We start from the raw sequence: 27,643 nt of genomic DNA, 5'->3' as shown, positions 1-27,643 counted from the left end.
GTAAAGAATAGTTCACAGAAAATGGCAGTGGAGGGACACTGCTCAGTGGTTAACAGCACTTGCTGCTCTTTTAGAGGACCGGGGTTTTATTCCCAGCACCTACATGGTAGCTCCCAGTCATCTATAGCTGCAGTTCCAGGGGAGTGTGTGCTCCTTCTGACCTCTGTGGGCTTCTACATGCATGTGGTGTCAAATACTCAGGCACACACGTAAAACAAACTAAAAATATATTTAAAAGAAAAGCATAGTTCATCAGGGCCAGAGGGATGGCTCAGCAGTTAAGAAGGTGTATTGCTTTTCTAGAGGACTCCAGTTCAGTATATCTTCTCTTTGGTTACAGGTTTCTCTTGATAAAGGAGACAGAAAAGACAGGGATTTGCATGAAGACCTGTGGTTTGAGTTGTCTGATGAGACCCTTTGTAACTGGATGATGTTTGTGCGCCCAGCCCAGAACCACTTAGAACAGAACCTGGTAGCTTACCAATATGGCCACCATGTGTATTATACGACAATAAAGAACGTGGAGCCCAAGCAGGAACTGAAGGTACAGAACTGGATCCTCAGCAGCCTGCTAGCCAGAGTGGTGATAAGGGCTCTTTTCTATAGAAGGATCCTTTCCTGGTTATTCTTTTTTATTGGGTGACTTCAGCCTTCCTTTTTGCTTCCAGGATCCCTCTCCTCCACAATTACAAAAAAATCTGTGGATGTTCAAGCCTCTTATGAAAGTATATGTACAGAGCCCATGACTGTCCTCCCAGATGTCTCAGATAATTTCTAGACTATTTATAACATCTACTGCTAAATAAATGCTGCGTAAATAGTCATTATATTTAATGTATAGGGATAATGACAAGCAAAATCTTCACTTCAGTATGGATAGTGATTTTATTCATATATTTTCATTCTGTTGTTGTCGGAACCCTGAATCAGCAGGGCTAACTGTACTGTGCACTGAATACTTTCAATAATCCTGTCAATGAAACAGTATGAAAATAGGTTACTTTTGTGTTCTTCAAGGGCCTACAGCAAGGCATTGAATAACTGTGGTGGGGAGACTGGTAGTGGTGGTGGGGTGACTGAAGTTGCGTGCCATTGTATGTACTAAGGAAGAATTGAGAAATGGGAGATTTTGTAAAATGGAATTCAGACGTATGTCTAAGATTCCTTTTCTTTATCTAAAAACTTTTTCAGCTGGGCGGTGGTGGTGCACGCCTTTAATTTCATTACTCAGGAGGCAGAGGCAGGTGAATCTCTGTGAGTTCGAGGCCAGTCTGGTCTATAAGAACTAGTTCCAGGACAGGCTCCAAAGCTACAGAGAAACCTGCCTTGAAAAACCATAAATAAATTAAAAAATAAATAAAAGAAAAATAAAAAAATAAAATAAAAACTTAACTTTTTCAAAGAATTTATGTGCTGGTTTCTGATTTCAGAAATAATTTTGGGGAATAATTGTTAGAACTTATTTATGAACTCAATGACATAATAAAAATTGTGCTACGATTCTATATGTAGATGAATATTGGTTTTTTTTATTCTTTTCCACTGATGGGGATTGAATTTGTGTACTTGTGCGTGACAGGCAAGCGGTCACCCCCTCATCTACACTCCCAGCCTGTGGGGTCTCCCTGCACAACTCAGGCTGGCCTTAAACTAAGATTCTCCTAGTCTTAGTCTCTCTAGTACTGTTATTATAGGCATATTCCACTATGCTCAATTGACATAGAAGTTTTGTTTATTTGCATTAGAGTCTTTAAAAATACTTTTATTAATTCTTTGATAATTCATACAGTGCACTTCGGCCATAGCCACTCCCGCTTCCTCCTATTAGCTCTTTTCAGCTCAGCCTGCATCTCCCTACCCCACAAAACAGTTAATAACTCATTGATTTCCGTTTCTGCTAGGGCATGGGCATCCACTGGATTGTGGCCAGTCTACTAGAAATCACACCTTTAAGAAACAGGACCTTATGTAGCTCTGGTTGGCCTCTAACTTGCTATGTAGCTAAGAAATAACCTTGAATTTCTAGTCTCTTCCTTCCATCTCCCAACTTCTGGGATTACAGGTGCATACTACCAAGTGTAGCCTCTAACACATTTGTAATAAAGAAAAAGGCCTGAAAAGATGCTTCTCCCCCTCTTCTCTAGGTGATGGGTAAAGAACCACTGAGCTGCATCCCGAGTTCTGTTTTCTCTTTGGAAACAGCAAATAGAACTACAGGGGTGATGATGGACAGAACCAAATTAGAATTGTTAGGTATAATAAATAACCAAGGCCGGTGGATCTGGCTCAGTGGTAGAGTACTTGCCTAGCATAAGCAATACTCTGGATCTGATACCTAGCACTACAACAAAATAAAACAAGGCTGGGTGTGGTGGTGGATGCTTTTAATCTCAGCACTAGGAGGCAGAGTTCAGTGCTAGGCTGGTCTGCATAGCTAGTTATAGCCCAGCTAGGGCTACATGGGGAGACCCTGCCTCAAAGAAAAAAGAAAGAAAAGAAAAGGAAAGAAAAGAAAAGGAAAGAAAGAAGGATCCCAATCAAGGAAACAATTGAATGGAGATTTTTGTAATGCAGTTTATATGTTTACATGTAAAAATTGGAAGAGTGTTTTTCACATTCAGCCTCACTAGATGCATACGGAGAAATGCAGGAAGAGACCCTATTTGGAAGAAACAAATAGTAAAGACCTGGTAAAATAAATCACAGTAATTTGAAAAGTGCTTAAAGGGCTCAAACTATAGCTTGGTGGAGAATGTTTGCCTACTGTGTGTAACATTCTAAGTTAGAATCCTCAGTATCACAGAAGATAAAATTTGAGTTACTATCTTTGTTACTTTAAATTAGCAGAAATAAATGGGTAAGGTATAATGAAGATGAAGGTTTTAAAACACAGACATCAAGCTGGACAGTGGTTACACACGTTTTTAATCCCAGCAATGGGAGGCAGAGACAGGTGGATCTCTGAGTTCCAGGCCAGCCTGGGTTTCAGAGTGAGTTTCAGGACAGCCAGAGCTACACAGAGAAACCCTGTTTCAAAAAACCAAAACCAATCAACCAACCAAACAAACAAACGAAAACCAGGGACTAGTAGAGACTAGTAGAGACTAGTAGAGAGAGGCACTTAGACACAGGCCTGGTGACCTGAGTTCAGTTCCTAGATCCACAAGGTGGCAATATAGAACCAGCTCCTGAGGGATTTTCTGACCTCTGTTGCACATATATCCCTCCCTGCACTTGAACACACACACACACACACACACACACACACACACACACACACACTAAAATAAACAAATAAAACAGACTTTGGTTATAGAGTTAGATTCCTTTGTAGAATATGAGTATTTGTGAGTCAGTACAAAAATATTCTTGTCCAAGTGAGACAAATCCTTCAGTTGATCTGAGGAAACAGTTACAAAACAGATAAAACTAGATATATTAGAACACAATAATACTTTATTTCCCGACTCTAAGACTTAACAGCTTTTAAGATGCTCCATTAAGAAAATTGTTGTCAATTTTTCTCTTATAGTTCCTTCATAAAATCAATAAAATGATTATTTCATCATTATAAAAGAAACTACTTTATATTTGATTAAAATTCAATTAAAGATTATGCCCCACCAATGCATGAATAATTGGGCTCATTTAGTCCCAAGTACTGTTCTTTTAAGACAGGGTCTTACTGTATCTGTCTGATGGACTGGGACTCACTGTGTAGCCCCTCCTGTCTTCAGCCTGCCTAGCTCTCTTGTCACGGCTTCCCAGTGCTGGGACTACAGGCTAGCCCACAGTGTTGGACATCCTGAAATATTTTCAAAGTAAGTATCACACTCTTGCTTCCGGAATATTTGCCCACACACTGCTGTCCTGTCTGCAAGGCTGGACATTGCATTTTCCCATTTGTTTGACTTTCTCCTGAATTGAATTGTGCATGGAAATTAATGAGGTCTCTGATCAAACCATCAGGAACTTCCTGACGATTCTGCTTGGTAACTTAGTGAGAGCCAGCAGATGCTCACCAACCTTGTGTTGCTTTTAAGTTTTTATTCCTGACTCCGTTCTTGGGGGAAATGACAGTTTTGGGGACTTTGCTTGCATGTCTTAGCAATTGTGTACAAGTCACTGAGCCCAGGAGGAGGCGAGGACAGCCTAAGGGATCAGGCTAGGCCTGTGCAGAAATGGGAAGCAGGTCCCTAGCACTAGTTGCATCAAGGCTGTTGGGTGCCAGGATGTGAGATACTTTCTGATTCCTCTTCTAACAATAGCAAAGTGCCCAGGTGATCTTTTTTGTTTTGTTTTGTTTTTGGCTCCTCCCCCCCAACACACACACACAGACAGGGTTTCTCTGCATTAGTCCTGGCACTCACTCTGTAGACTAGGCTGGCCTCAAACTCAGAGATCTGCCTGCCTCTGCCTCCCAAGTGCTGAGATTGAAGGTGTGCACCACCACTGCCTGACTTGTAATAGGAAAATGGCAGACTTCATAAAACTATAATGAGAGGGGCATAGTTAATTGTGAAACACACATTGTACAAAATATTGTTTTATAGAAGTTCTCCTTATATAAATACCCTCATATATTTAATGCACATAAAATTATGCACAATTAACTCATTTAGCCGTTAATACATATTGTGTGTTTCCTACATTTAAAAAAGCAGGCTTTCTCTGTGCTTATCAGACTTATATCTAGAGGGAGAGGTAAACAGAAAGGTGTAAAACAAACAGTATTAAATAGAGTAAGTGTTATGGTGCAAAGAGAGCAAGTAACAGGGCAAGGACCAATTTGGATTTGCTGGATTGGAAGACTGGCTAGGAGATGAAGACTGAGGATGGCGGAACAGGAGGGACCAACACTGCATTCCTGGAGTCAGGACAGCTCCAGGCTTTCAAGCACTGGGTTTGTTTGGGTAGGACCTCTTGGTCTGCCAGTAGGTAGTGACAAGGGCTGGTGTGTAGCAATGTAGCAAGGAGATTACAGTGTTCTTTGGAGATCATTATTATGCTTTTCAGGTTTATCATAAAGCAAGAAGTCAAATGGAAACCCATACAACAAAATCCAATTGTATTTTTAAGAAGAGCATCGTGGTACTGGAAAGATGACTCAGGGGTTAAGAGTACATGCTGTTCTTATAGAAGGCCCAGGCTCAATTTCCAGCAACCACATGATGGTTCACAACTATCTGTAACTCCAGTTCCAGGGTCTTTGATAGTCTTTTCAGACAAAGCACACATGTGATATGCAGACAAAATAGAACAGAAGAAAGAAGAAGAGGAGGAAGAAGAAGAAAAAGAAAGATCACTATTTCAGAAATGGGAACTGCAAGGAAGAAGGGAAGGTAGTTAGAAGGTCAGGTGGTAATCTAGGCAAGAGATGATATTGGCATGAACCTAGTAGCTGAAACACTGCATAGATAGTGTGTCACATCTGAGGACAGTCCTTAATAAAGATACTGAAGCAAATGGAGAAATAAAAGAGGGGCTGGAGAGATGGCTCAGAGGTTAAGAGCTTTGCCTCCTCTTCCAAAGGTCCTGAGTTCAATTTCCAGCAACCACATGGTGGCTCACAACCATCTGTAATGAGGTGCCCTCTTCTGGCCTGCAGGCATACACATAGACAGTATATTGTATACATAATAAATAAATATTTAAAAAAAAAGAAATAAAAGATACCTTAGGTTTTAAGTCTAAGTACCTGTTGGGAGGTACAACATTTAAAACCAGAGATGGTGAAGGCTGGCAGCAGTAGAACACTTTGCTAGTGCATACAAGGGATTGCATTCCCAGCACTACAGAAACAAAACAGCAAAAGTCATTCTTGCCTAAGTATTAGAGGTGAAGCTAAGTGTGGTAGTACAAACTTGGAATCATAGTTCCTCAGCAGGCTGAGGCAGCAGGATTACAAGTTGGAGGCCAGTCTGAGCAACATAGTGAAATCCTGTCTAAAAATAAAAATATAAAAAGGCTGGGGATGGGACTCAGCAGTAGACTCTTTGCAAAGCATGCACAAATTCCTGGGTTCAATCTTCAAATCCACATAAACGGCATATGGTATATAAGCCTATAATCCCAGCACTCAGGATCTAGGAATAGGAGGATCAGAGATTCAAGGCCATTCTCAACTACTTATTGAGTGTGAGGCCAGCCTGGGGGCAGGGAACATGAGGCTCTGGGGGGGGGGAATAAAAAATAAATAAATAAAAAATAAAAAAATTAGAGATATTTAGGAGTTGTTAACATGGAGTTATTTGAAAATGGGTATGACACCAGGGGAAACTAAGAGGACTCAGGGTTTAGGCTAAGCTTTGAGGGGCAGCAGTATGTAGAGGGACAGGGCTGGAGGAAGGTGACAGCCAGGGAGAATGAACAGAAACAGAAGCTAAGAGGACAGAAAGGAAGACCAGCCCGAGAAGAACACAGGAGCTTTTGATATAGCCCCACCTGCTGTTCCAGCGTTGAGCTGAGTGACAGTGTCTATGATTACAGTTGTATAAAAAGCCATATTTAAACGTAGAATTTTAAAAGGATGTTTTATTTAGGTAAAGGTACTAAGCCTTGTGAAATTTTTAAATAACAAAAACATTTTTTAAGAAGGAAGAAGAAAACAGGCAATGCATCCGGATCCTAGATGTCCTGATGGGTCCATCTGCCCGCTAGGTATCATGGGGGCCCAATGTGGCTGCTGTTGTTAACGGGTGTGTTAGTGAAATACCCATATATGCAGGCAGGAGACGTCATTTAAGCATGCAAAGCACAGCTGGTGACATCTGTTGGGTCTTGATGGTGTCCTTGGTTCTTACAGGTGTGGTATGCTGCATCCTATGCTGAGTTCGTGAACCAGAAAATCCATGACATATCTGAAGAAGAAAGGAAAGGTGCCTGGCCTTTTGCGTGTGCCTTTTTACATGAATATAATACTGTTATGTAGCATCTGGTTTTCCCATCTCAGTGTATCTCCCAAGAGTAGGTTTCTCAGAGTTACACATCTCCATTTAATCCTAGGATCAAATTACAATGACAGTTTTGCATTTCTTCCCTGGATACTAGAAAATAGTATTTAATATAATGAAATCCTCCCGTTACCATTGAGAACCTTAGAGTCAGAGGAAGATTCCCATCTGAAATTAATCATATCTGAACACATAGCAAGGTAAGAACTGACCTTGTTTTTATTGTAAATGTGATAATGTAAAGTATAATACACCTACAGAAAGGTACACGAATAATGAAGTGTATCCCACTTGGTTAATTTTCACAGTGTGTGAAAAATCCCCACACGTCCTGTCCTGATTTCCAATATCCCACACTAACTGCTTATTAGTGTATTGTTCATAAACAATGTTGTGCTACATGCTCATTTTTTTTTTATTGTGTTTGGGCATCTTTTGCCTGAACATACTCTTTTCTTTGTTTCTGGAGCTGGGAACTGAACCTAAGGCCTTGGACTTGCTCAGTAAGTGTTCTACCACTGAGCCAAACCCCTAACCTCTAGGTGAACATAGTTTAAAAATACATCCACATTGTTATCTAGATTGTTAATTTTGTATTATCAATGCTGTTAGTCTCTCTACTTTTGACCATGTAACAGTTTGTCTACCTTGTTATAGATTTAGTTTTATGGTGGTAAGTACTCAGAATTAGGTCACATTTCATAGGTGAAAGGGTTAAAGGCATAGTCTTTCATAAGACTCACTTCAGACACCAGCTCCAGGGTTCTGTGGTTCCCAATACTACACTCATACTTCTATCCACAATTTAACGGACTTCGATACCCTTGTAGGCTTCATTATTTATTAGAATGAATCATGGGACCCGGGAAAGTACTAAAGTCAATGATTAGAGTTTTATAATAAAGGATATACACCAGGATCAGCCAAATAAAGAGACATACAGAGTCTGAGAATGAAGTATTTGTGTCCCCAAGACATAAGCCCTCCTGGGGTAGTGATGTGTTGTGACCGACCATAAAGGCTCAGTGTTGTCCAGAGGTTTTAGTATATAGGCATGACTCAAGGAATGGTCGCCCATGTGACTGAACTCGGTCTCTAGCTTCCCTTCCTTGACTTGTCGAAGACTAGCACCAGCAAGCTCAAAGCACTGAAATTCTAATCACAGGGTCCTTTTTTCTAGCCAGATCAGCTCCCACCTTGAGCCATCTCAGGGTAAAGTCAGGTAGTAATAATGAAAACAAAGAAAGCCCTATCATTCAGGAAATTCCAGTGACTTAGAGGTTACCTCCAAAGGGCCAGGCATAAGGGCGATCAGATTTTTTTTTCATTATACAACTGTTGACAGTTTGTGACGTCTTGAGTGCAACTGTATTTACTCTTGTGTGTGTGTGTGTGTGTGTGTGTGTTTTAGGGGTGTCTGTGCACACTCTGGTTGGCTGTCTAGCTAGGAAAGGGATTGCTACTGGGTCATGGGGTGTGCACATAATTCAGGCTTGGAAGGTAGGGTTGGACATTTGCTAGATTGTATTAGACATTTGTTATGATAAGTTTGTTGTGATAAGGCATTCCCATAATTCTGAGACTTAGATCTGAAACAGGAAGTTATCTAAGCACAGATCTCCTTTATAGATTTTTTTTTATGTGTCGAGGGTGGTGTGATGTGTGAATCCTTTGATGTTTTGCATGAAGGTTGTAGAGAATAAGACCCTACATACCACTTTTCTGCTGAACTTCAGCCTCTGATTTGGTAACAAGAAATTAATTCAAATAGCAGTTGCTGTCTACAGTGAAATAAGATGGTGGAGACAGCAGGAGCTGTGTCTTCCTGGTGTCTATTGATCGTAGCCATAAATTATGATTTCTCTCTCATGGCTGTAGTCCTTCGAGAGCAAGAGAAGAATTGGCCCTGCTATGAGTGCAATCGCCGGTTCGTCAGCTCAGAGCAGCTGCAGCAGCACCTCAATTCTCATGATGAGAAACTAGATGTGTTTACCAGGTAGGTGTATGAGGCAAAGACTCGCAGACTTGGTTCTTAATGGTTCTCAATCATTGGTGGATGTGTAAAAATGTGTGTATGTGTGCACACATGCATGGGGGGGCATGTGTGTGTGTGTACATACACAATCCATGTATGTACGGATAACCAGGTAGGCTGCTGAATACCTTGGGAAATACCTTCTTTATTTGCTATTTTTTTTATAGTTTATTTTTATTTATTTATTTATTTATTATGTATACAATATTCTGTCTGTGTGTATGTCTGCAGGCCAGAAGAGGGCACCAGACCTCCTTACAGATGGTTGTGAGCCACCATGTGGTTGCTGGGAATTGAACTCAGCACCTTTGGAGGAGCAGGCAATTTTCTTAACCACTGAGCCATCTCTCCAGCCCTTGCTATTTTTTTTTTTAAAATAGCCCATACCTGCATTCGGAGATTCTGTTACCCTAGTTAAATCTCTTTTAACTAGATTCTGAACTGGGAATGTTTAAGTGTTTATTATTTTTATTTTATATCTATTTGGTGGCTTGCCTGAATGCTTGTCTGTGCGCCATATGTGTGCTCTGGCAGAGACCAGAAAAGGGTGTCAGAGACGAGAAAAGGGCGTCAGATCCCTGGAACTGGTTTATAGACCTTCATTGGCAGTCATGTGGGTCCTAGGGATTGAATCCAGGTGCTCTGGAAGAACAGTGTTCTCAAGAGCAGTCAGTAAGCCAGCCCCCTGAATTGGGAATTCTTAAGGCAGCATATACATTTGAAGTAATATACATCCCTGATTTTCACACTTTTCCCAGTACTATGATTTTTCACAAGAATAAATTATATGCTTAATTAAACTGTTTAGAAAAGAGACAGGGGAGAATCATGTAAGATAAAGTAGGCAAGAGCCAGATCAGATGGTACAAAATTTAACTTAATAAACAGTATGATGGAAGGCCTTCAGGGTACATTGAGGACCTCAGTCTAGCTAATACAGGGAGTCTCGTGATACTTATGTAGAGAAGGGTGGTAGTAATAGGACAGGTCTACTTTTACAGGGTTTGGAAAGAGGCACTGACATAAAACCAGATTTAGAAAAATGGGAAAAAAGATGCCTTGGGAGGAACCATGTAGTTGTCTGCAACACTGAGTACCCATCTTGGGTTTATGGTCACAAAATAGGAAAGAGACCACAGCAAACGTGCGTGCTATTTTCCAGCTACGACAGTACCAGTAGAGAGAGGGCCGGGAGCTGACACAGGCTTGTGGTTTCCTTACACACATCAACACGGGGAACATAAGCACAATAGGGGTGGGGAAGCAAAAGCAAACAGTGATAGTGATAGCTCTGGGAGTGTGTGCTGTGGAAGAAGAGAGGACAGGGCTGAAGTGGATACCAAAGATGGTGATCTGGGCAGCGAGAAGATAATTTCAGGTGGGCAATGCTTGGAGTTGGGATAATGGAACTTTATACTAAGAATGACAAGGGCAAGGCTATGACCACAGGAGTGAGTGTCTTGGGAGGGGACAACACAATGAGATTCAAGTCACTCAGGTTTGAGTATCCCTAAAAGTGTGTCCATGGCTTCACTGTAACATTTTATACCACACTCTGACTTTTGGTTTGCACGCCTACAGTCTGCTAGATCTCGAGGGCAGCAGCTGTCACACGTATTGTGTTGTCTTTGGTGCTTTGCATAGTGTATGACACATAGACAAAATGTTTACTAACTACCTGCTAAAATAAATTTATCACGACCAGGAAAGTTCCAGTTTTGGATATATTCTACTAACAATGAGCAACTATCAAATTTTTATGTGTAATAATGGCATCATGCTTTTATGTGCATGTATACATATGTAGAATTGTTAGGATTTGGAGATGCTTCCAGAGGTATTTACAGATAAAAGGATGCCTGAAATTTAATGGGTATATTTGTAGGGAAGTAATGGGGATATAGATGGCATAAGATTGCTCATAAACCTTAAAACTGAGTATGAATATATTGGCTCATTCTTCTTTTCTCTCCATTTACCTATATCTAGAATTTTCCATAATAAAGAATCTTTTAAAAGTTCCTGGAGTCCAGGTGAGGTATTGGGTGCCTGTAGTGACAAGTCAGTTGGAGACAGAGGCAGATCCCTTCAGCTCAGGAGTTTTGGGCCAGCCTAGGCTACGTAGTAAGACTCCATCTTAGAAAAAAGCAAATAAGAAAAAAGAATCCTGGAAAATATATATTTGTTTAATAGCTGCATGGAAGAGTGAAACATGATCTTATTAATATTATATGAATCTCACCACACTGTGTTAGCTCTTTATTGCTATGACAAAATAAATGAGAAAAATAATTCAAGGGGGAGAGGATTGTTTTGTTTGTAGTTTCAGTTTTCTGTGGTGGAAAGGGCACAAGAGAGCAGAGCTGTTCACCTCACAGTGCCAAACAGCCGTGAGAGAATGCCTGTCCTAGTGACTTTCTTTTCAGAACATTGAGACCCCCAGTGTGGGGGATGGTGCTTTCTGCATTTAGCGCAGCTCTCTCCTACTTAGTAAACCCTCTCTGGAAACAGTCACACATACAACAAAGGTGTGCTTTGTGTCCTACATGCTTTTCAGTCTAGTCAGGTTGACAGTCGGGGTGAGCCAACACACATATCTTCCAAAATAAGTTTATAATACTCTTTTTGATTCCACTTGCCCCACTCCTTGCCTCAACCAGGGCCTCACACATGTTGAGCAAGCGCTCTGCTGCTGGCTACAATCCAATCTCTCTCTCTCTCTCTCTCTCTCTCTCTCTCTCTCTCTCTCTCTCTCTCTCTTTCCCTTCCTTCCCTCCCCTTTCCTTCCCTCCCCTCCCCTTCTTCCTCCTCTCATTGTTTTGAGATACAGTTTGATATGATCCAGGCTGGCTTTGAACATATGTGACTGGGGGTGATCTTGAATTTCTGATCCTCCTGCTTCCACTTCTTGAGTGTTGAAATTACAAGTGTGCATCCATATCTGGCATACGCAGTCCTAGGTGTGCTAGACAAGCAGTCTACAACTAAACTCCATCCCCAGCCTAGGAGGCTCATCTGATAGGGACCCTTTGCCTATTGGGACTCAGTTACAGGGGACTTTTTTCCTTTGTTTTTCGAGACAGGGTGACAGGGTTCCTTTGTGTAGCCCTGATTGTTCTGAAACTGGGCCTGTAGACCAGGCTGGCCTCAAACTCACAGAGATCCACCTGCCTCTGCCTCCTGAATTCTAGGATTAAAAGTATGCACCATCACTGCCCGGCTAGGGGACTTTTTAAATTTGTTGTTGGCTTGTTCAAGAACAGTTGAATTAGGAATTGGTGTTTTGACTATCTAGAAAGCTGTGGAAAACAGGGCTGTTATTTGAATTTAGCTACATTTCTAGGAAGGAATAGGAGCCGAGGCAAAGAAGAAAGAGAAGAAAGGACTGAATCCTGGGAGCAAGCTGTAGGGCAAGCATGTCCTGTCCTGTTTGCGTCTCTCACCTCCTTTCAAAAGCAAAATGTTGTCAGTTTTTTTCAGCCCTTATTTTCTCCCAAATTTTTAAGACATCTCTGGTCTGTAGAGAAAAGATGAGAAATGTCAGGAGCACACATAAGCAAAACAGTGGTTTCTATTAGAAAAAAGAACCAGGGGAAGTGATACAGTAGAAGAACTAAGACCAACCTAGGGAGTGATGCTGTGGGGTGCCATGTGGTGCTGATGTAACCCAATCTCCTGTCCCCAGAACAAGAGGTAGAGGACGGGGTCGAGGCAAGAGGAGATTTGGCCCAGGTCGGCGGCCCGGGCGTCCTCCAAAATTTATCCGCTTGGAAATCACCAGTGAAAATGGGGAAAAGAGTGACGACGGGACACAGGTACGGGGGTCCGAGGAGCTCCTCCATAGACGCTTGCTTGGGGAGTCCTCACTGTGCCTAGATTGAAATACCTTCCTGTGTTTACAATCCTGTCTTAGAGTGCTGTCCTGTTAACTAAAGTAGGATTGGAACAGTGGAATTGTTGTTGTTGTTGTTGTGGGTTTTTTGTTTGTTTGTTTGTTTTGAAACAGGGTTTCTCTGTGTAGCCATGGCTGTCCTGGAACTTGCTTTGTAGATCAGGCTGTCCTCAAGCCCACAGAGATCTGCCTGCCTCTGCTTCCTGAGTGTTGGGATTAAAGGCATGGGCTACTACTGCCTGGTCCAAAAACCATATTTTCAACTGTTGCTTATAATACAGATTTAACTTTGCTGTCCTAAAGATTTGGAATTGACTGGAGGTGTTCTGGGAGGGCTTTGGGTACTTAACCTGTTGGAGTAACTGATATTCCAGAAAGAGAGTTTCCTTGTTCTGGAACCACAGATGTCTTACGCTTTGCATTCTGCACTTACTTATCTAGATAGTCAAAACAAATTATCTCAGAGGGAGAGTATTATTTTCTGCATAATAATGCTAATCAATTTTTAAAAAGTTGTAGCTGGGCTAGGCGGCATATTCTGTAGTCCTAGCTGCTCAGGAAGCTGAAGCAGGAGGACTGTTTCAGCCTAGGAGGTTTTGACCAGCCTAGAAATGTAGCAAGACCCTATCTCTTAAGTAAATAAATAGTAATGATTTTGAATTTGAGCCAATAGTCCCTGTATTACTGATCTTTATGTAGATAGGGAGGTAATTCCTGGTGTTTGCAAAATTCAGGACTTGCTGCATTTCCCCACAAAGGAGCAGTTTGATGAGGCTGAACCAGCTACCCTGAACGGACTGGATCAACCAGAACCAGCGTCCATCCCAATCCCCCAGCTGCCACAGGAAACCCCATCTTCTCTGGAGCAGGAACCAGAAACACACACCTTGCACCTGCAGCCACAGCAAGAAGAGACTGTACTGCCTGCCCAGACCACTTTGACAGCGGATGACATGCGCAGGGCCAAACGCATCCGAGTAAGTGGGCAAGTACGCAGTCTTTGGCTGGCAGGTTACCCTCCTCCTCTTGCCAGCTCTCTCAAGACCTTTGTTGACCATTCACTTCAAAATCTTGCATCTAGCCTTCTAAATGCCATTTATATTGCCTTATTTTGCAAAAGTGCTTTTCTCAGTGTTTCTGTTCATGGCAAGCTGACATGACTGTCCTAGAGTCAGCATAGCTATGACACACAGAGGCCTGCATTTGGGCAGCTCATAGACTAGTATATGTAAAATAGGAGAGATCCCTATATTTCTGAATTCAAAATTTCAAAATAGGTACTTAAGTATATTTAACTACCATAATTATTTTTATTTTACTTAATTTCCTTCCTTCCTCCCTCCCTTCCTTCCTTCCTTCCTTCCTTCCTTCCTTCCTTCCTTCCTTCCTTCCTTCCTTCCTTCCTTTTTTTCTTTCTTTCTCATGCTATAGGTTGAACCAAAGGCCTTACACAGGCTGAACAGGGGTTATTCCCCTGAGCTCTATTTTCCAACCTAAAATATTAGTATTTTCAGCCATCTTCATCTCTGTCTAATCGTAACTCTCAAGGAAATTATGAGTAACTAGATGTAGTTATTTGTGGTTTCCTAGGGAGACCAGCAAGTGTCAGATTCAGGGTACATGCCAGGTACAGCTTAAAACAGAGCATCACGTTTGGGAGCTGGTCAGTATATCAGCTGGGTGGCCTGTGTCTCGTCTTCAGACTGTGTGCTGCAGAGGTTCATTCCTTCCATTTCTGACCTGCTTTTTTTTTATTGTTATTTTGTGGGTTGCATTTGAGCCTGAGTTAGGAACTGCAGTGGGTATAGGAAGCAGTATGGTTTGGTGCGATGTCTATTTCGACAACAATGATACAAGCCTGTGCTTGTGGCAGCTAGTGTGTAAAAAGATTTGAAGATGCTTGTCTTATCCATAAAAGAGACATGTAAAACTTTCTAGCTTTTAGATTTTCTAGATGGATGATCATTAGCTTCGGTTTGTTCTGGTCTTTTCTTCTTTTCTTTCTAACGGTGATTAGTCAAGGCATTAAAGGTGTGCCTCAGAGACAGGGATAGTGACTCCTGGCTGCGGTCTTGCTGTGAATGAGAGAGACTGGGTCCGTTCCCTCTTTTGGTCTGCTTCTTTCCTGTAAGCTAGAAGGGACCTAGGAAATGAATTTCATTTACTAGTATATTTACACATTCTTCACATGATAGCCTCAAAGGGCTCTGAAAACTGTTTAAATATCCTTTATGAGGGTCCTAGAATTGAAATATATACAATTCTCAGCTCATTCTGTATCACTTCAAGAATTTCATAAAGGCCTGAAAAAAATCGTGTGAATGAATGATAATTGAAATACATCTAACTTTTGTCTCTCTATATATAATTTCAAGCATTCATGAATATAGGCCCTGAAGAGAAATTGTGTGACCAAAGACAGAAATTGTGTCTTCTTATTCATCACTCTATATTACTTCCCAGTTTACACTTGTCCTCTTGCCCACTTACCGTTACTTGACCTGTGGTAATTCAGATGTCTTACCAAGTTGAGGGAAAATGCTTGCTCCATTTAATTGTTTTGAAGGGAAAACAAAGAAAAGCTTACACAGTAGTCAAGCTGGGAATGTGCAAGCATAGAATAGCTGTTTGTGCATTTTGGTTCTCAAGAGGCGGGGTACTGGTTCCAACACAAGTTCCTTTACATCGAAGCAGAAGCCACATGTGTGAAGCCTTTGGAGGTTAATATTAGTTGATCTGTCTTGATTTTTCCCCTCATACATTCTAAAATGTAGGGCTGTATATTTTTTCATCTTTTTATCCAGATTGGTAATGACCAACTGAAGGGAAGTCTTCCAATCCAATTGGTAATGTAACTATTTTTCTCTCCTCTAATGCTGCCTGCTCAGTTGGAGCTGCAGGTAGGTTTGTTTCCTGTGTTTCACATAACAGAATGTTATTTAAGTGTTTGCTGACCTGCTGTTCTTTGCATCCTGTACTTACTAAATCCAGATGGAAAACACAATTTGGATGCCTCTCTAAATGCAAATTAATGAATAATGAGAATTTATTTGCAAATAGACGAATGAGTAAACTGTGGGCTGCAGAGTCTTCCTGTGCGAATGAAGACTAGGACTAAGTGATCTCCATGGCCCCTTCCAGCTGTGGAACAATTTCAGTGATCTCTGTCATGGTGCTGGACTTGGACTGCATGTTCAGCAGTATCTGGGCAACCAACACAGCTCGGGCCTCTAGGGGCTTGTAGGCTAACAAGGAGCCAGCGTTCACAGAGGACTCTTCACATTTCTGTGTCAAATATACAAGTGCAATCCATGACTGCTCTGGGAAATGAGAAGAATAAAGGGCCAAATATGGGGAAGTCAGAAAAGAATCTGTAGATAGGAGGAGACAGGCCCTTGGGAAACTATCTTCCTGTGGAAGGTAGATAACTCCATAGGAAATCAGCCATAGGATCAGAGGCCCAGGCACAAGATGTGCTCGGTGCCCTTATGGGACAAGTGCAAATAGTATCTCGACTCTGGTATGGGTGTCAGGTGAAGGAGAGTGGAGAGTGAGGTGTGTTGGGCAGGGTTAGCCCACCGGAGGTTTTGAAAGTTAGTTGCATAATAAACTGAAGATTTTTTTGTTCTATTTGCTTTTTTTTTTTTACCATAATCAAAACCCAACAACAAGCTGATTCATTGCCTTTAGACTCAGAATCAAAATAATATGAAAATAAATCAATAGTGTGACTTCCCTCAGCTATTTATTTCAAACATTAGAACCATTGTACAAATGAAGAATCTTCTCAGAATTCGCTGTCACGTAGTCGAGCTAGAAGGAAGATACTGTTTTGACAGTATTTGAGCAGCTAATGTACTATAAGATGTGGTGACACTGACTAACAGAGCTCAGGGATTAGAAGACCCGTAATGCATCTGTGTGCAGCCTCCCTGTTTGGGATGATTTCTTCTAGAAGCGGCCCAGGTATGGCTATGCACAAAAGAGCTACCTTAGAGCAGAATCAGCCTGCAAGTAGGTCAAGGGTGGGGGTAGCCCATTGTGTGCCAGGGAAACTACCTTAGAGCAGTGCCAGCCTGTAAGTGGGTCAAAGGTGGGGGTAGTCCAGTACTTTCACTGCCCTGTAACATGAGTGCCATTAGCTCTTATAGAAGCAGGCCAGCTCTCGAGCACTCAGACAGTGTGCAGGGCTCTGTGCAAGCAACACAGATGATAAGAGTTGCGATGGAACTAAGGAAGGAGACCAGGTGGCTGCTCCATTCAAATCAGGTGCCTGTAGGCTCTCACGCTAATCAGAAGTGACAGGAGACTGGGGAGCATAACGGAGCAAAGTGAAGCCGACCTCTGGATTTGGCACCAGGAAAAATGGAGTCCCCTGTGGGAACACCCACTATTGTGCAGCAGGTCTGTCTTTGGTAACTTGACTGCGGTCTGATTAAGGAAGAGATTTTCATATGGTAGACCTGCTTCAGATCCCGCATCTTCAGCGAGCTTGAGAAGAGCATCTGTTTACCTGGCGTCTCGCCATAGCATTCTGAGAGGAGAGGAAACAGGAAGAACCGTGCCAAGAGTGTGTCAGGATAAAGTGAAAAGATTAGATTGCTGCCAAGCAGCTTAAGGAAATGAAAGCAACTGTGGCTGATTCATGAAAGATCTGTTCTTCAGGATCTTCGTGGATGCTGTAGGAAAGGACCTAGGAATAACTCTAGAGCTTTATTTGAAGTATATTTTATTAATTTTCAAGTCAATATGTGAAACTTCCTGTGACTAAGTAGTTTATTAAGGTATCTAAACACAAAAAGGGATAAAATGTGGGGCCCTACTCCTATGCTTCAAGCAGTCCCCGTCAATTTAGGCAGACAACAGAATTGTCATTCACCTCGCAAGTGACTAGGTACACCTTAAAATGTCTCTCCTACCTTGTTAGTGAAGGCTGGAGAGACAGTTTCCTGTTATGTGAACTGCACCATGCCCAGAAATTTCCGTGAATCAAAAATAAACATTTTGTGTCCCCCATTAATCTTTCAGTGACTCTTCCCTTAAAGCTGCCCAGGAGCACCCATTTACAGGTGTGTTCTGAAGGATTCCCCACCATAAAGCCATCTAGACCTCTGCCCTCCTCGCTTTGAGGAACATAGGAATGAATCTTCCTTGTAGCACAAATAAATATTGATTCTGTATTCTCTGTGTGAAAGGTTTCTGTAGGTATTTGCTCTCAGTGGAGCGCCAGCTGTTTGTCTAGCGGCTGTGACAGATTCCACTGAGCATCTATCTATCTTTTCTGGCCAGGAGTCCCTCTGACAGTTGCATGGATTTGCAAGATAGCTGACCAGCCCTAGAAGGGCAATTCGTTCTGAAAAGGAAAAAGCAAAATTGAGCTCTTTAGACTGGAAGCACAGCAGGGAGCACAGCTTTGGTAGGCGGCACTCTAGCTAGGACTGACCAACTACGGGGGGGAACTGGTCCTCCACATTCTTTAACCTCTGAATATATATATATATATATATATATATATATATATATATATTTCAATATTCAATTTATGGTATGTTTATGTCACGCCCCACAAATACATTCACATAAATCTTCATTTCCCTTTCACCTTATTTTCTTACATTGATATCAGTAATTCACATTGCATAAAATCCACTGATTCAATTTTTTTATGCCCAAAGAAACTCCATACCTATTTCTTTCTCTGCCCCCCCCGCCCCAATCCCCTGAAAGATCTGATTGCTCTTCAGTTCCTGTTATTTTACTGTGAAATGTTTCAGATTCCTTCATCAAGGACTTTTAACTGACATATTCTAGTCTCATTCACACATGTATGTTTTACCCGCGTTCTTTCTTCCAAATTTCCAATTTTTGTTTGTTCTGTTCTAGGTTTGTTTTCTTTCTTTTAGTTTTCTGTTGAAAACGGGTTTTAAGCAGGGTGTAGTGGCGCACGCTTTTAATCCTAGCACTTGGGATGCAGAGGCATGCGGATCTCTGTGAGTTCCAGGACAGCCAGAACTATATAGTGAGACCCTGTGTTTTTTTAAAAAAAGCTTTGAAATGTACTTATATCCTTTTAAAAGGAAGGACACATAGAGATATAAAGTGAAACCCCAAACGGTGTCTCTTCAAGACCAACTTCTTTGGGATAGCTTCAGCCTGAACTGCTCTCAGCAGTCAGTCTCCTTTTGTGTGAGCTGAGTTCAGCTTCTCTAGGAAGTCTGATTGTGGCTGTCACTCTTGGGCCTCACCACATGGTCCTGTTTGTGTCTTTCAGAATGCAGCTCTTCAGCATCTGTTTATCCGGAAGTCCTTCCGGCCTTTTAAATGTCTGCAGTGTGGGAAAGCCTTCCGGGAAAAGGACAAACTGGACCAACACTTGCGCTTCCATGGGCGGGAGGGGAACTGCCCGTTGACCTGTGATCTCTGTAACAAGGGCTTCATCAGCAGCGCCTCCCTGGAGAGCCACATGAAGCTCCATTCCGACCAGAAGACTTATTCTTGCATTTTTTGCCCAGAATCCTTTGACCGCCTTGATTTGTTGAAAGATCATGTGGCCATTCATATCAATGATGGCTACTTCACCTGCCCAACCTGTAAGAAACGATTCCCAGATTTTATCCAGGTGAGTATTTGCGCCTGAGATTCCTGTCTGCTTCCCATTTTTTGTAAAGGGAACTTCAATTTTTGGAAAACCGAGGCCATTCAGCACCTATATTTCCATCTTTTTAAAAAAAATTTTTTTAAGTATCTCTGCAATAGTTTTCAAACTACTTTTAACATACAGAATATTTTTTTTCCTTAGCTTTCAGGATCGGTATTGTTTAAATTCTTAAGTTATATTTCTAGTAATAAACATGAGCTTTGGGCTGGCAAGATAGCCAAGGGGGTAAAGCTGCTTACTATCAAGCCCAGAAATCTGAGTTCAATCCCTGGAGCCCACATGAGAACTTGAAATTACCTGGCGTGAGTGAGAAGGAAACACAGAACACGCAACAGACCTGCTTAGGAGTTTATTAGGGGGGCGGTATGCAGATCTGGTGAGGTTGGTGTGCAGAGAGAGAGAGCTGAAGATGGCTCATCCAGCTTTTAAAGGCTGCCTAGCGCATGCGCAGAGGGACATGCGTACATACGCAGATGACGGAGCTCACATATGTGCAGCTCACATATGTGCACAAGGGCTCACACAGCTGCGTCATATGTAGATGGTGCAACCATGGGTCAGGCGGGGTCCTTTAAGATACCTGGGGCCATTAGGCACTTCTGCCTGAAGGCTTGTCTGCACATGCGTGGCCCTAGAACCTGGAAATGTCAGCCATGCTGTGACTGAATCGTAACAGAACTTCCCCCTGCAAATTGTCCTCTGATATCCACATGTTCATCGTAGTACACATGCACTAAAAATAAATGTAAGAAAAAAATCTTGGAAATACCAAATCTGGTTATTATTTTTAAAAAGTTCTTTTAAAAATCTTTGTCAAATATCCATTACTCATAAAATAGCATATACTCTCTAGAACATATTTCTTTATATCTGTATGGGAAGCATCTCGCTACCATTCTGGTTTTCTGTTTTACTTTACTAAGGTTTTCTTGAAAAGAAACAGAGAGTTGGCATATAAGATGCTGCTGTGTCTACTATCTTTTCTGTAGTACTTGGGCAAAATTTAATTTTGAGTAAAAATATTTTTATATTCAGTAAATAATTAAATCATAATATCTCATAAAATATTCTTTAGAAATTACAAAAGCAAAAGAACTGTGATTTAATCATAGATCTTTTTTGTTGTTTTTTGTTTGTTTGTTTATTTGTTTGTTTGTTTTTTCAAGACAAGGTTTCTCTGTAGCTTTGCTGCCTGTCCTGGAACTAGCTCTGAAGACCTGGCTGGTCTCGAACTCAGAGAGATCCACCTGCCTCTGCCTTCCAAGTGCTGGAATTAAAGGCATGCACCACCAACCACCTGGCGTAATTGTGTTTCTTCTAACAATGAGAGTCTTGGGAAGTTTTTCTCCACATAGTTAGAAAACTGTTGAGGCATAATGCAATGGATAAGGAACTCTGATGTTGGGGAAGCCAAGTGCTTTAAAGGAACAGTTCAGTAGATTTTCTACTAAACTGTCTACAGCTTACTTACCATCACCACCCCCACCACCCACACAGTGCTGGCTCTTGGATTCAAAGCATCCTCCATGTTAAGCACACATTGTACTATTGAGCCGTATCCCTTCCCAAAGCCTTTTCATGCATTGTTTATAGCTGAGAGAGATCAGAACCTGAGTCCTCTACCCTCCTCCCCAACTGAAGTCCTGGAGTTGAGTCCAGGGTAAAACTGTCCGGTTAGCTGAAAACGAAGGGTCTATGGCCCAGCTGAGGAGGAAGGAAATCTGTGTATATAATGAACAAGTAGTATTGCCAATGTCATCTGATCCCTGTCCTTCGTTCTTTAGAACCTGACTCGTTTCTTCCAGTGCTGAGACTAAACCTAGGGCCTTGAGTGTGTGTGGCTGCAGGCAATTGTGTTATACAGAGTTGTATTCCAGACCTGATTTTATAGGAAGATATGAAAGGGTCAGTTACTAATGATATAGAATTACCTCTACATGTGTAGAATCAAAACTGAGGACAAATGACTTTTGTTTTCTTATAGGTAATATTTAGCAAGATTCATTAAAACCCAAAGCAACCTTACATTTTAGCCTTCTTAAAAAGGAAAGAAAATTGTACAAAGATCAAGGCAGTGCTCTTTCTCCCTATGAGTTATCTGGGAGGTTCAGATTCTAGGACTCTGGCCTGTGCTGTTTCTTTGTGACAAGCACAGCCTGCGTTACTTGATGATGACCAGGCTCCTCAAAGTCCTCAGTGGTGTGTTGGTGCCCTCTAGCGTCATAGCCACCTCTGGTTCTTTCTTTTGGCCTGAGCGTCCCCTGGTCTTTACTGCCAGGTGAAAAAGCACGTGCGCAGCTTCCACTCTGAAAAGATCTACCAGTGTACCGAGTGTGACAAGGCCTTCTGTCGCCCTGACAAGCTGAGACTGCACATGCTCCGGCATTCCGACCGCAAGGACTTCCTGTGTTCCACCTGTGGGAAGCAGTTTAAGGTAGGATGTCAACCTGCAGCCAGAGGGAACTGTCCAGCCTAGGATTAAGTCAGGCTAAGGACAGATACCTGCTTGTTTCATAGCTTTGTGCACATGCTCTAAGTAATGGATAGTAGAACTAGATTGTTATTGACGGAGGCCTAAGAGACCAGTTTATTTATGTACTAATTAAATCAAGAAGTTGCTGTTGTTGTTGTTGTTAAATATTTATCAGATGAGAACCTGCAGGTAAGTCACTTAAGCAAGGTCTTCAGCAGAGAGGGGAAACATACAGAAAGATGTCTGAGGGGACGGGGCAGAGGGATGAGATTTGGAGAATGCAGTGATTTCAAGGACTCAAATAAGACGTAAGTAGTTTGGCATGGAATCGCAGTCTTGAGGAGGCAGAGGCAGAAGGAGCTTGAATTTGTGGCTAGCCTAAGCTATATAGTAAATGGCAAGCCAGTTTGTGCTACATAGTGAACACAAAAGAAAACAAAATGAAACCCAAACTAGTAATCTGCCTAGAATTAAGAAGAAATGAAGGGAAAGTCTGCAGGAAACTCGGAGGTATTTGTTGTTGAGAAGCATTGCTAAGCATGGCGAGGCTAACTTGTTGTAGCTGCTGGGAAGAGGGCCAGTGAGCTTGTTCAGTGGGTAAAGGCATTTGCCACACAAACCTGAGAATCTGAGTTCTGTATTTGAATTCCACAGTGGAAGGGAGAACCTATCCCTAAAAGTTGTCCTTTGCCCTTCAAGTGTGCTAGTGGTACTTGAATGTCCTTGCCACACTAATGATCAATAAAATTAAATAAGTTGAAAGAAACTGGAGATTATTGGGAGGGGACAAGTAAGAGGTATGTTCATATGGAATGTGAACATGGAAGAGAAAAAGCTTAAGCTTTGTGGTACATCCACTGTAGATCAATTATGGAATTTATTTTGATGGCTTACAGTATATCGTCATGTTTGAAATCGCTGAAGAATTCCACTATGAGCTATGTATGGAGGCATCTACCAGAAATCTCAGTACTTGGGAGGCTGATACAGGGGAATTGCCATGAGGTTGAGATCAGCTTAGACTATGTAGCAAATTAAGGACCAGTCTGGGTATACATTTGAGAAACGCTGTCTCAAAAAGCTACTGGGCATGCGGCCTACCTTTAAGATGGTTTGTTTACCTGGCAGGGGAGATACCATGATCACAAAGATGGTTTTCCCAGGGTGAAGCTTATCCACTGCACTCCAGATGAGCTGACCCCTGTGATTTCTCCAAATGCAGCAAACTTGACTGCAGAATTTGTGATAATGGGGGATTGTGTTCATGCTTTCCCCTTGAGTAAAGTAAAAGAAATAAATAAATTACAAAAGAGTAGTTTACTTACCCAGTGAGAATCCCTTGAAGAAAGCGTAATTTTTTATTTGCAAGTAGTTATCAATTGAAGTCAGATTCTAGCTTAGGGATGGGGCATGAGTCCACTTATTTCAGCTCTGTGGCCCCATCTGGTGCAGACCCATGCAAGCCCTGTATGTGCTGCCTTAGTCTCTGTGAGTTCATATGTGCATCAGTCCTGTTGATTTAGAGGGCATCATTTCCTTTGTGTCCTCCATCCCCTCCAGCTCCTATGCCTTTGGTGCCTCCTCTTGTGCACACAAGGTTTCCTGAGCCCTGAGGGGAGGGATTTGATGGAGACATCCCGTTTAGGGCTGAGTGTTCCAAGATCTCTTATTCTCTGTATAATGTCTGACTATGGGTCGCTATGCTTATTCCCATCTGCTGTAGGAGGTGGGTTCTCTGGTGATGTCGCCATCATAATCATGGTACTCATCTATGAGGATAGCAGAATATCATTAGGAGTCATTTTATTACTTTTTTTTTGAACACTAGTATTTGGTTTTACCCTAGGTCCCTGGACTATCTAATCTCAAGTTCTTGGTCAGTCAAGTAGTGTCAAGTATGGGTTGGATCTCATTTGGAATGGGCCTTAAGTCAAATCAGATACTGATTGATTACTCCCACAAGTATTGTGCCACCATTACACAAGCACATCTTGCAGGCAGGACATCATTGTAGACAAAGGGTTTGTGGCTGGGTTGGTGTTTATGTTTTCCTTTGGTAGTGTGCAGAGAACCTTCCTGTACCAAAGGCACTAGCATGTAGGGGTAAAGGCTCTTTATAGGCACAAGCTCGGCTTCACTGTGTTCAAGGAGTTGTGTAGGTGTTGTCTTCAGCAATGGGGCCTTGTCAGTTTGTATAGAGCAACCTATAGTCTTAGCAACAGCCAGGTTGTTGGGGATTCTCATGGGACCCCTTTGGCTAACAAGTCAATTAGCTGTAACCTACTACTGATACTGGAAACTTTATTTAATAATAAGATGTCTAGTTGGGGCTCTGTTTCCCTTGTTATTTGGCGATTTCATTTAGATCTTCTTATAATATTTTGAATATTAGCCTTTTTTCAGAAGTAGAGTTGGTAAAAATCTTTTCCTACTGTGTAGGCTGCCCCTTTGTCTGGATGACATGTCCATTGCCCACAGAAGCTTTTCAGATCCATGAGGTTCTATTTTCAGTTGTTGTTCTTAGTGCCTGTGCACTAAGTTGGTGTTCTCTTCAGAAAGTCTTTTCCTGTGCCAATGAGTTCAAGGATATTCCCCACTTTCTCTTCTGTCAGGTTCAGTGTATCTGGTTTTATGTCAGAGTCTTTGATCCATTTGGAGTTGAGTTTCGTGCAGGGTATAAGTATGGATCTATTTGAATTTGTCTTTATGCATCCTATCCGGAACCTTGAGGACCAGCCCAGTACCCCCTCAGGGCTCAGAATAGGATGTCTAGGGCAAGGGAAGATCTGAAGGTAAAAAAATTAACTTAGTACTTTATGGCTACATGTTCTTTATTCCTTTGTACAAAGAAGCAGCAAGAAGAAAAAAGAAGGGTGATCTCCACGAAGTTTCTAGTTTTTGCAGACATAGTTGAAAATTCCATAGGCAAAGACTATAATAGTGTATATATCAAAATCACAAGAGGGCAGGTGGAACTTGACAAAGCAGTACTCCGGAACAGGTGACACCACCCAGGAAAGAGCCAGCATCCAAGGGGAAATACCTGACATTCCAAACCATTAGATAAAGTTACTACAATGTTCCTGAATCCTGGACTCAGCTATTCTCCTCACCAATCTCTTTTGTGATATCCACCTTTGGGGACACCCAGATTTGTTTGTTATCAAAGGTGTCTTCTTTAGAAAATTCTGTGTAATTTTGTGGAATTGACTCTATGTAAATTTGACTGAGAGAACAAAGAGTGAGTGTTATTGCTCTAAGGCCTCCTGGTGTGGAGGAATGGAAAGGTCATTCCATTGCCTGTGCAGAAATTAGTTTGCTGAGGTGTTTTGGATTCTTACTTTGATGAAAGTGATTTTTAGTTGTAGAAGTTTCCCCGTAGAATTTTTAGTGTCATTTATGTATTATATCATATCATCTTTAAATAAAGATACTTTGACTGCTTCCTTTCCATTTTGTATCCCCTTGATCTCTCTCCTTCAGTTGCATATGGGTTCAGGAAGATTGTTGGTGGAGGCTTCTTGTTTGGTTCCAAAATAATCACACTGAAAGTATATTAATTACAACACTGCTTGGCCAATGACTCTAGCTAGCTCTTATATCTTAAATTAACCCATTTTTATTCATCTGTGTATCGCCACATGGTTGTGGCCTACCGCTAAAGTTCTGTCTGGCATCTGGCATCTGTTTCCTGTGGCAGCTACATGGCTTCTCTTTGACTCCACCCACTCTCTCCTCCTCTGTCTACTTGGAATTCCTGCTTTGCTCTATTCTGTGCTTTAGCAGGCCCAAAGTAGCTTCTTTATTAACCAGTGGCATTCACAGCATACAGAGGAGAACTGCCAGACATTTTGCAGGACACAGAAGAAAGCAACTGATGAACTTTGCCAGTACAAGGCATAAGAGAACTTCAAATTTCCTGCTTCATGGAAAAGTCTGTCAGAAACTATGGGCCTGTTGGCTGAAGATGAATGCCCCAACATTACAAAAGAACTTTGGGTAGCTGTTCAGGCAGCGAGATGTCTGTGCCAATTTTAGAGTTTTGGAAGTTGTTTACAATGCACTTCCTGTTCACTTAGGTAATATTATATCCTTCTGAAGTCTTTGATGAAGTTGAATAACAGATAGTTACAGTTATGGTTTTCCTTAGTTATGATAAAAGATAAAGTAGATATAAATATTGTAACTATAATTCTTGTTTCATAACTGGTTTGTTGTTGTAATCTTGCTATATTAAAGTTAAAACCTTTTTATTTTGACAGAAAGGGGGAGGTGATGTGGGATTCTCCTCAGTATGCTGTGAATGCCATTGGTAAATAAAGAAGCTACTTTGGGCCTATTGTAGCACAGAATAGAGCAAAGCAGGAATTCCAAGCAGATAGAGGAGGAGAGAGTGGGTGGAGTCAAAGAGAAGCCATGTAGCTGCCACAGGAAACAGATGCCAGATGCCAGACAGAACCTTACTGGTAGGGGCCACAGGTGGGAGGAAAGCAGGGTGTTCTACCAGGATCTTCTTAGTTCCCTGGGAATGAGGGCAGAGAGTGTGGAGGGTCACAGCAGGTAGTCTGCTGCAGATCTGAGGCTGAGACTGGGGAATTGGTATGGAAAAGACAGGGGGAGTGAAGATATGAAGCTCGCCCACCTGCTTTGCTGGTCTGCTCTGGCAGGCTTAGTTGATGGTTTCCCAGAGAATGCCTGCTGGAATTAGGGGCTGGGATAATGGGATAAGTCTGGGTGAGGGGAGGGGACTTTGCAGGGGAAGATATGTTTGTTCCACTGGAGATGGGGGCAGAGAGGAAGAGGATGTCCAAGTAGATGGTCTGCTACAGAGCTGAGGATGAGACTGGGCATTGGATTTGGAGGAGAGGAGGAAGAGGTTATCTGCAGTTAGCCTACCTACTTTACTGGCTGGTGTGGCTGATGGGTTTCCCAGGAATCAGTGTTAATTTTTTTTAAAAAAATTACCCTTCAATTAAAATTTTTCTATCCCTGCTCCTACACTGCTTTTAACAAAATTTCTCCAAATAGCGAAAAGACAAACTCCGGGAGCACATGCAAAGGATGCATAACCCTGAAAGGGAGGCCAAGAAAGCTGACCGCATCAGCCGCTCCAAGACCTTTAAACCACGCATCACGTCCACAGACTACGACAGCTTCACATTCAAATGCCGTTTGTGCATGATGGGCTTCCGGAGGCGAGGCATGCTGGTCAGTGCTGGATGAGCAAATTCCTTTCTCCAGATCCACCCCTCCCTGTCAGTGGCAATGCACCTTAACAAAGTAGACTTGTGGGTGTATCAGTTAGTGGCTAGGGGTGATAAAAAGCAGTCTCCCCAATTTGAGCTTCTTTCCTTTCTGTGACAGACACAGAACCCTTCTGAACCACTGTTAGGATGATTTGAAAGAAATTTTCCATGCCCTTCCTTTTCCCCCTTTTGATGCTAGGAACCCAGGGGCCTTGTACCTGCTTAGCATGTGCTCTGCCACTGAACTACATCCCTAGACCTCTACCCTTTTTCGTTATTAGTTTGTTTTTCTTTACCTTGATTTCCTGGTCTTGTCTTGTTTTATTTCCCTCCTCTCATTAGTTGAATATTCTTTCTGGTAGGGTCTTTATCTTCTTCCTGCTGTT

General features: G+C 42.0%; 1 protein-coding gene and 1 non-coding gene across 4 annotated transcripts in view; both read left to right on the top strand.

Annotated features, from left to right (window-relative positions):
• Window positions 1–27,643, top strand: part of Prdm10 (PR/SET domain 10) — a 103,372-nt gene that overhangs the window by 53,606 nt on the left and 22,123 nt on the right. The window contains exons 7-14 of one of the 3 annotated variants that reach the window (XM_048458694.3): window positions 341–544; window positions 6,806–6,878; window positions 8,832–8,949; window positions 12,674–12,803; window positions 13,615–13,857; window positions 19,152–19,499; window positions 21,817–21,972; window positions 27,040–27,219. In XM_048458694.3, coding sequence (XP_048314651.1) covers window positions 341–544; window positions 6,806–6,878; window positions 8,832–8,949; window positions 12,674–12,803; window positions 13,615–13,857; window positions 19,152–19,499; window positions 21,817–21,972; window positions 27,040–27,219 — 1,452 coding nt within the window. The remainder of the gene's footprint in view (window positions 1–340; window positions 545–6,805; window positions 6,879–8,831; window positions 8,950–12,673; window positions 12,804–13,614; window positions 13,858–19,151; window positions 19,500–21,816; window positions 21,973–27,039; window positions 27,220–27,643) is intronic. The other 2 variants (XM_048458695.3, XM_048458696.3) reach the window with 2 other exon arrangements.
• On the top strand, window positions 23,125–23,288 carry LOC125416118 (U1 spliceosomal RNA). Its single transcript, XR_007236787.3, has one exon. It is a non-coding gene; the product is annotated as a U1 spliceosomal RNA (small nuclear RNA).

The sequence above is a fragment of the Myodes glareolus genome, chromosome 4 (assembly GCF_982192425.1).
Source record: "Myodes glareolus chromosome 4, mMyoGla1.1, whole genome shotgun sequence".
In the NCBI taxonomy this organism is placed as follows: Eukaryota; Metazoa; Chordata; class Mammalia; order Rodentia; family Cricetidae; genus Myodes; species Myodes glareolus.
This window is presented reverse-complemented; position numbering and strand designations above follow the sequence as displayed.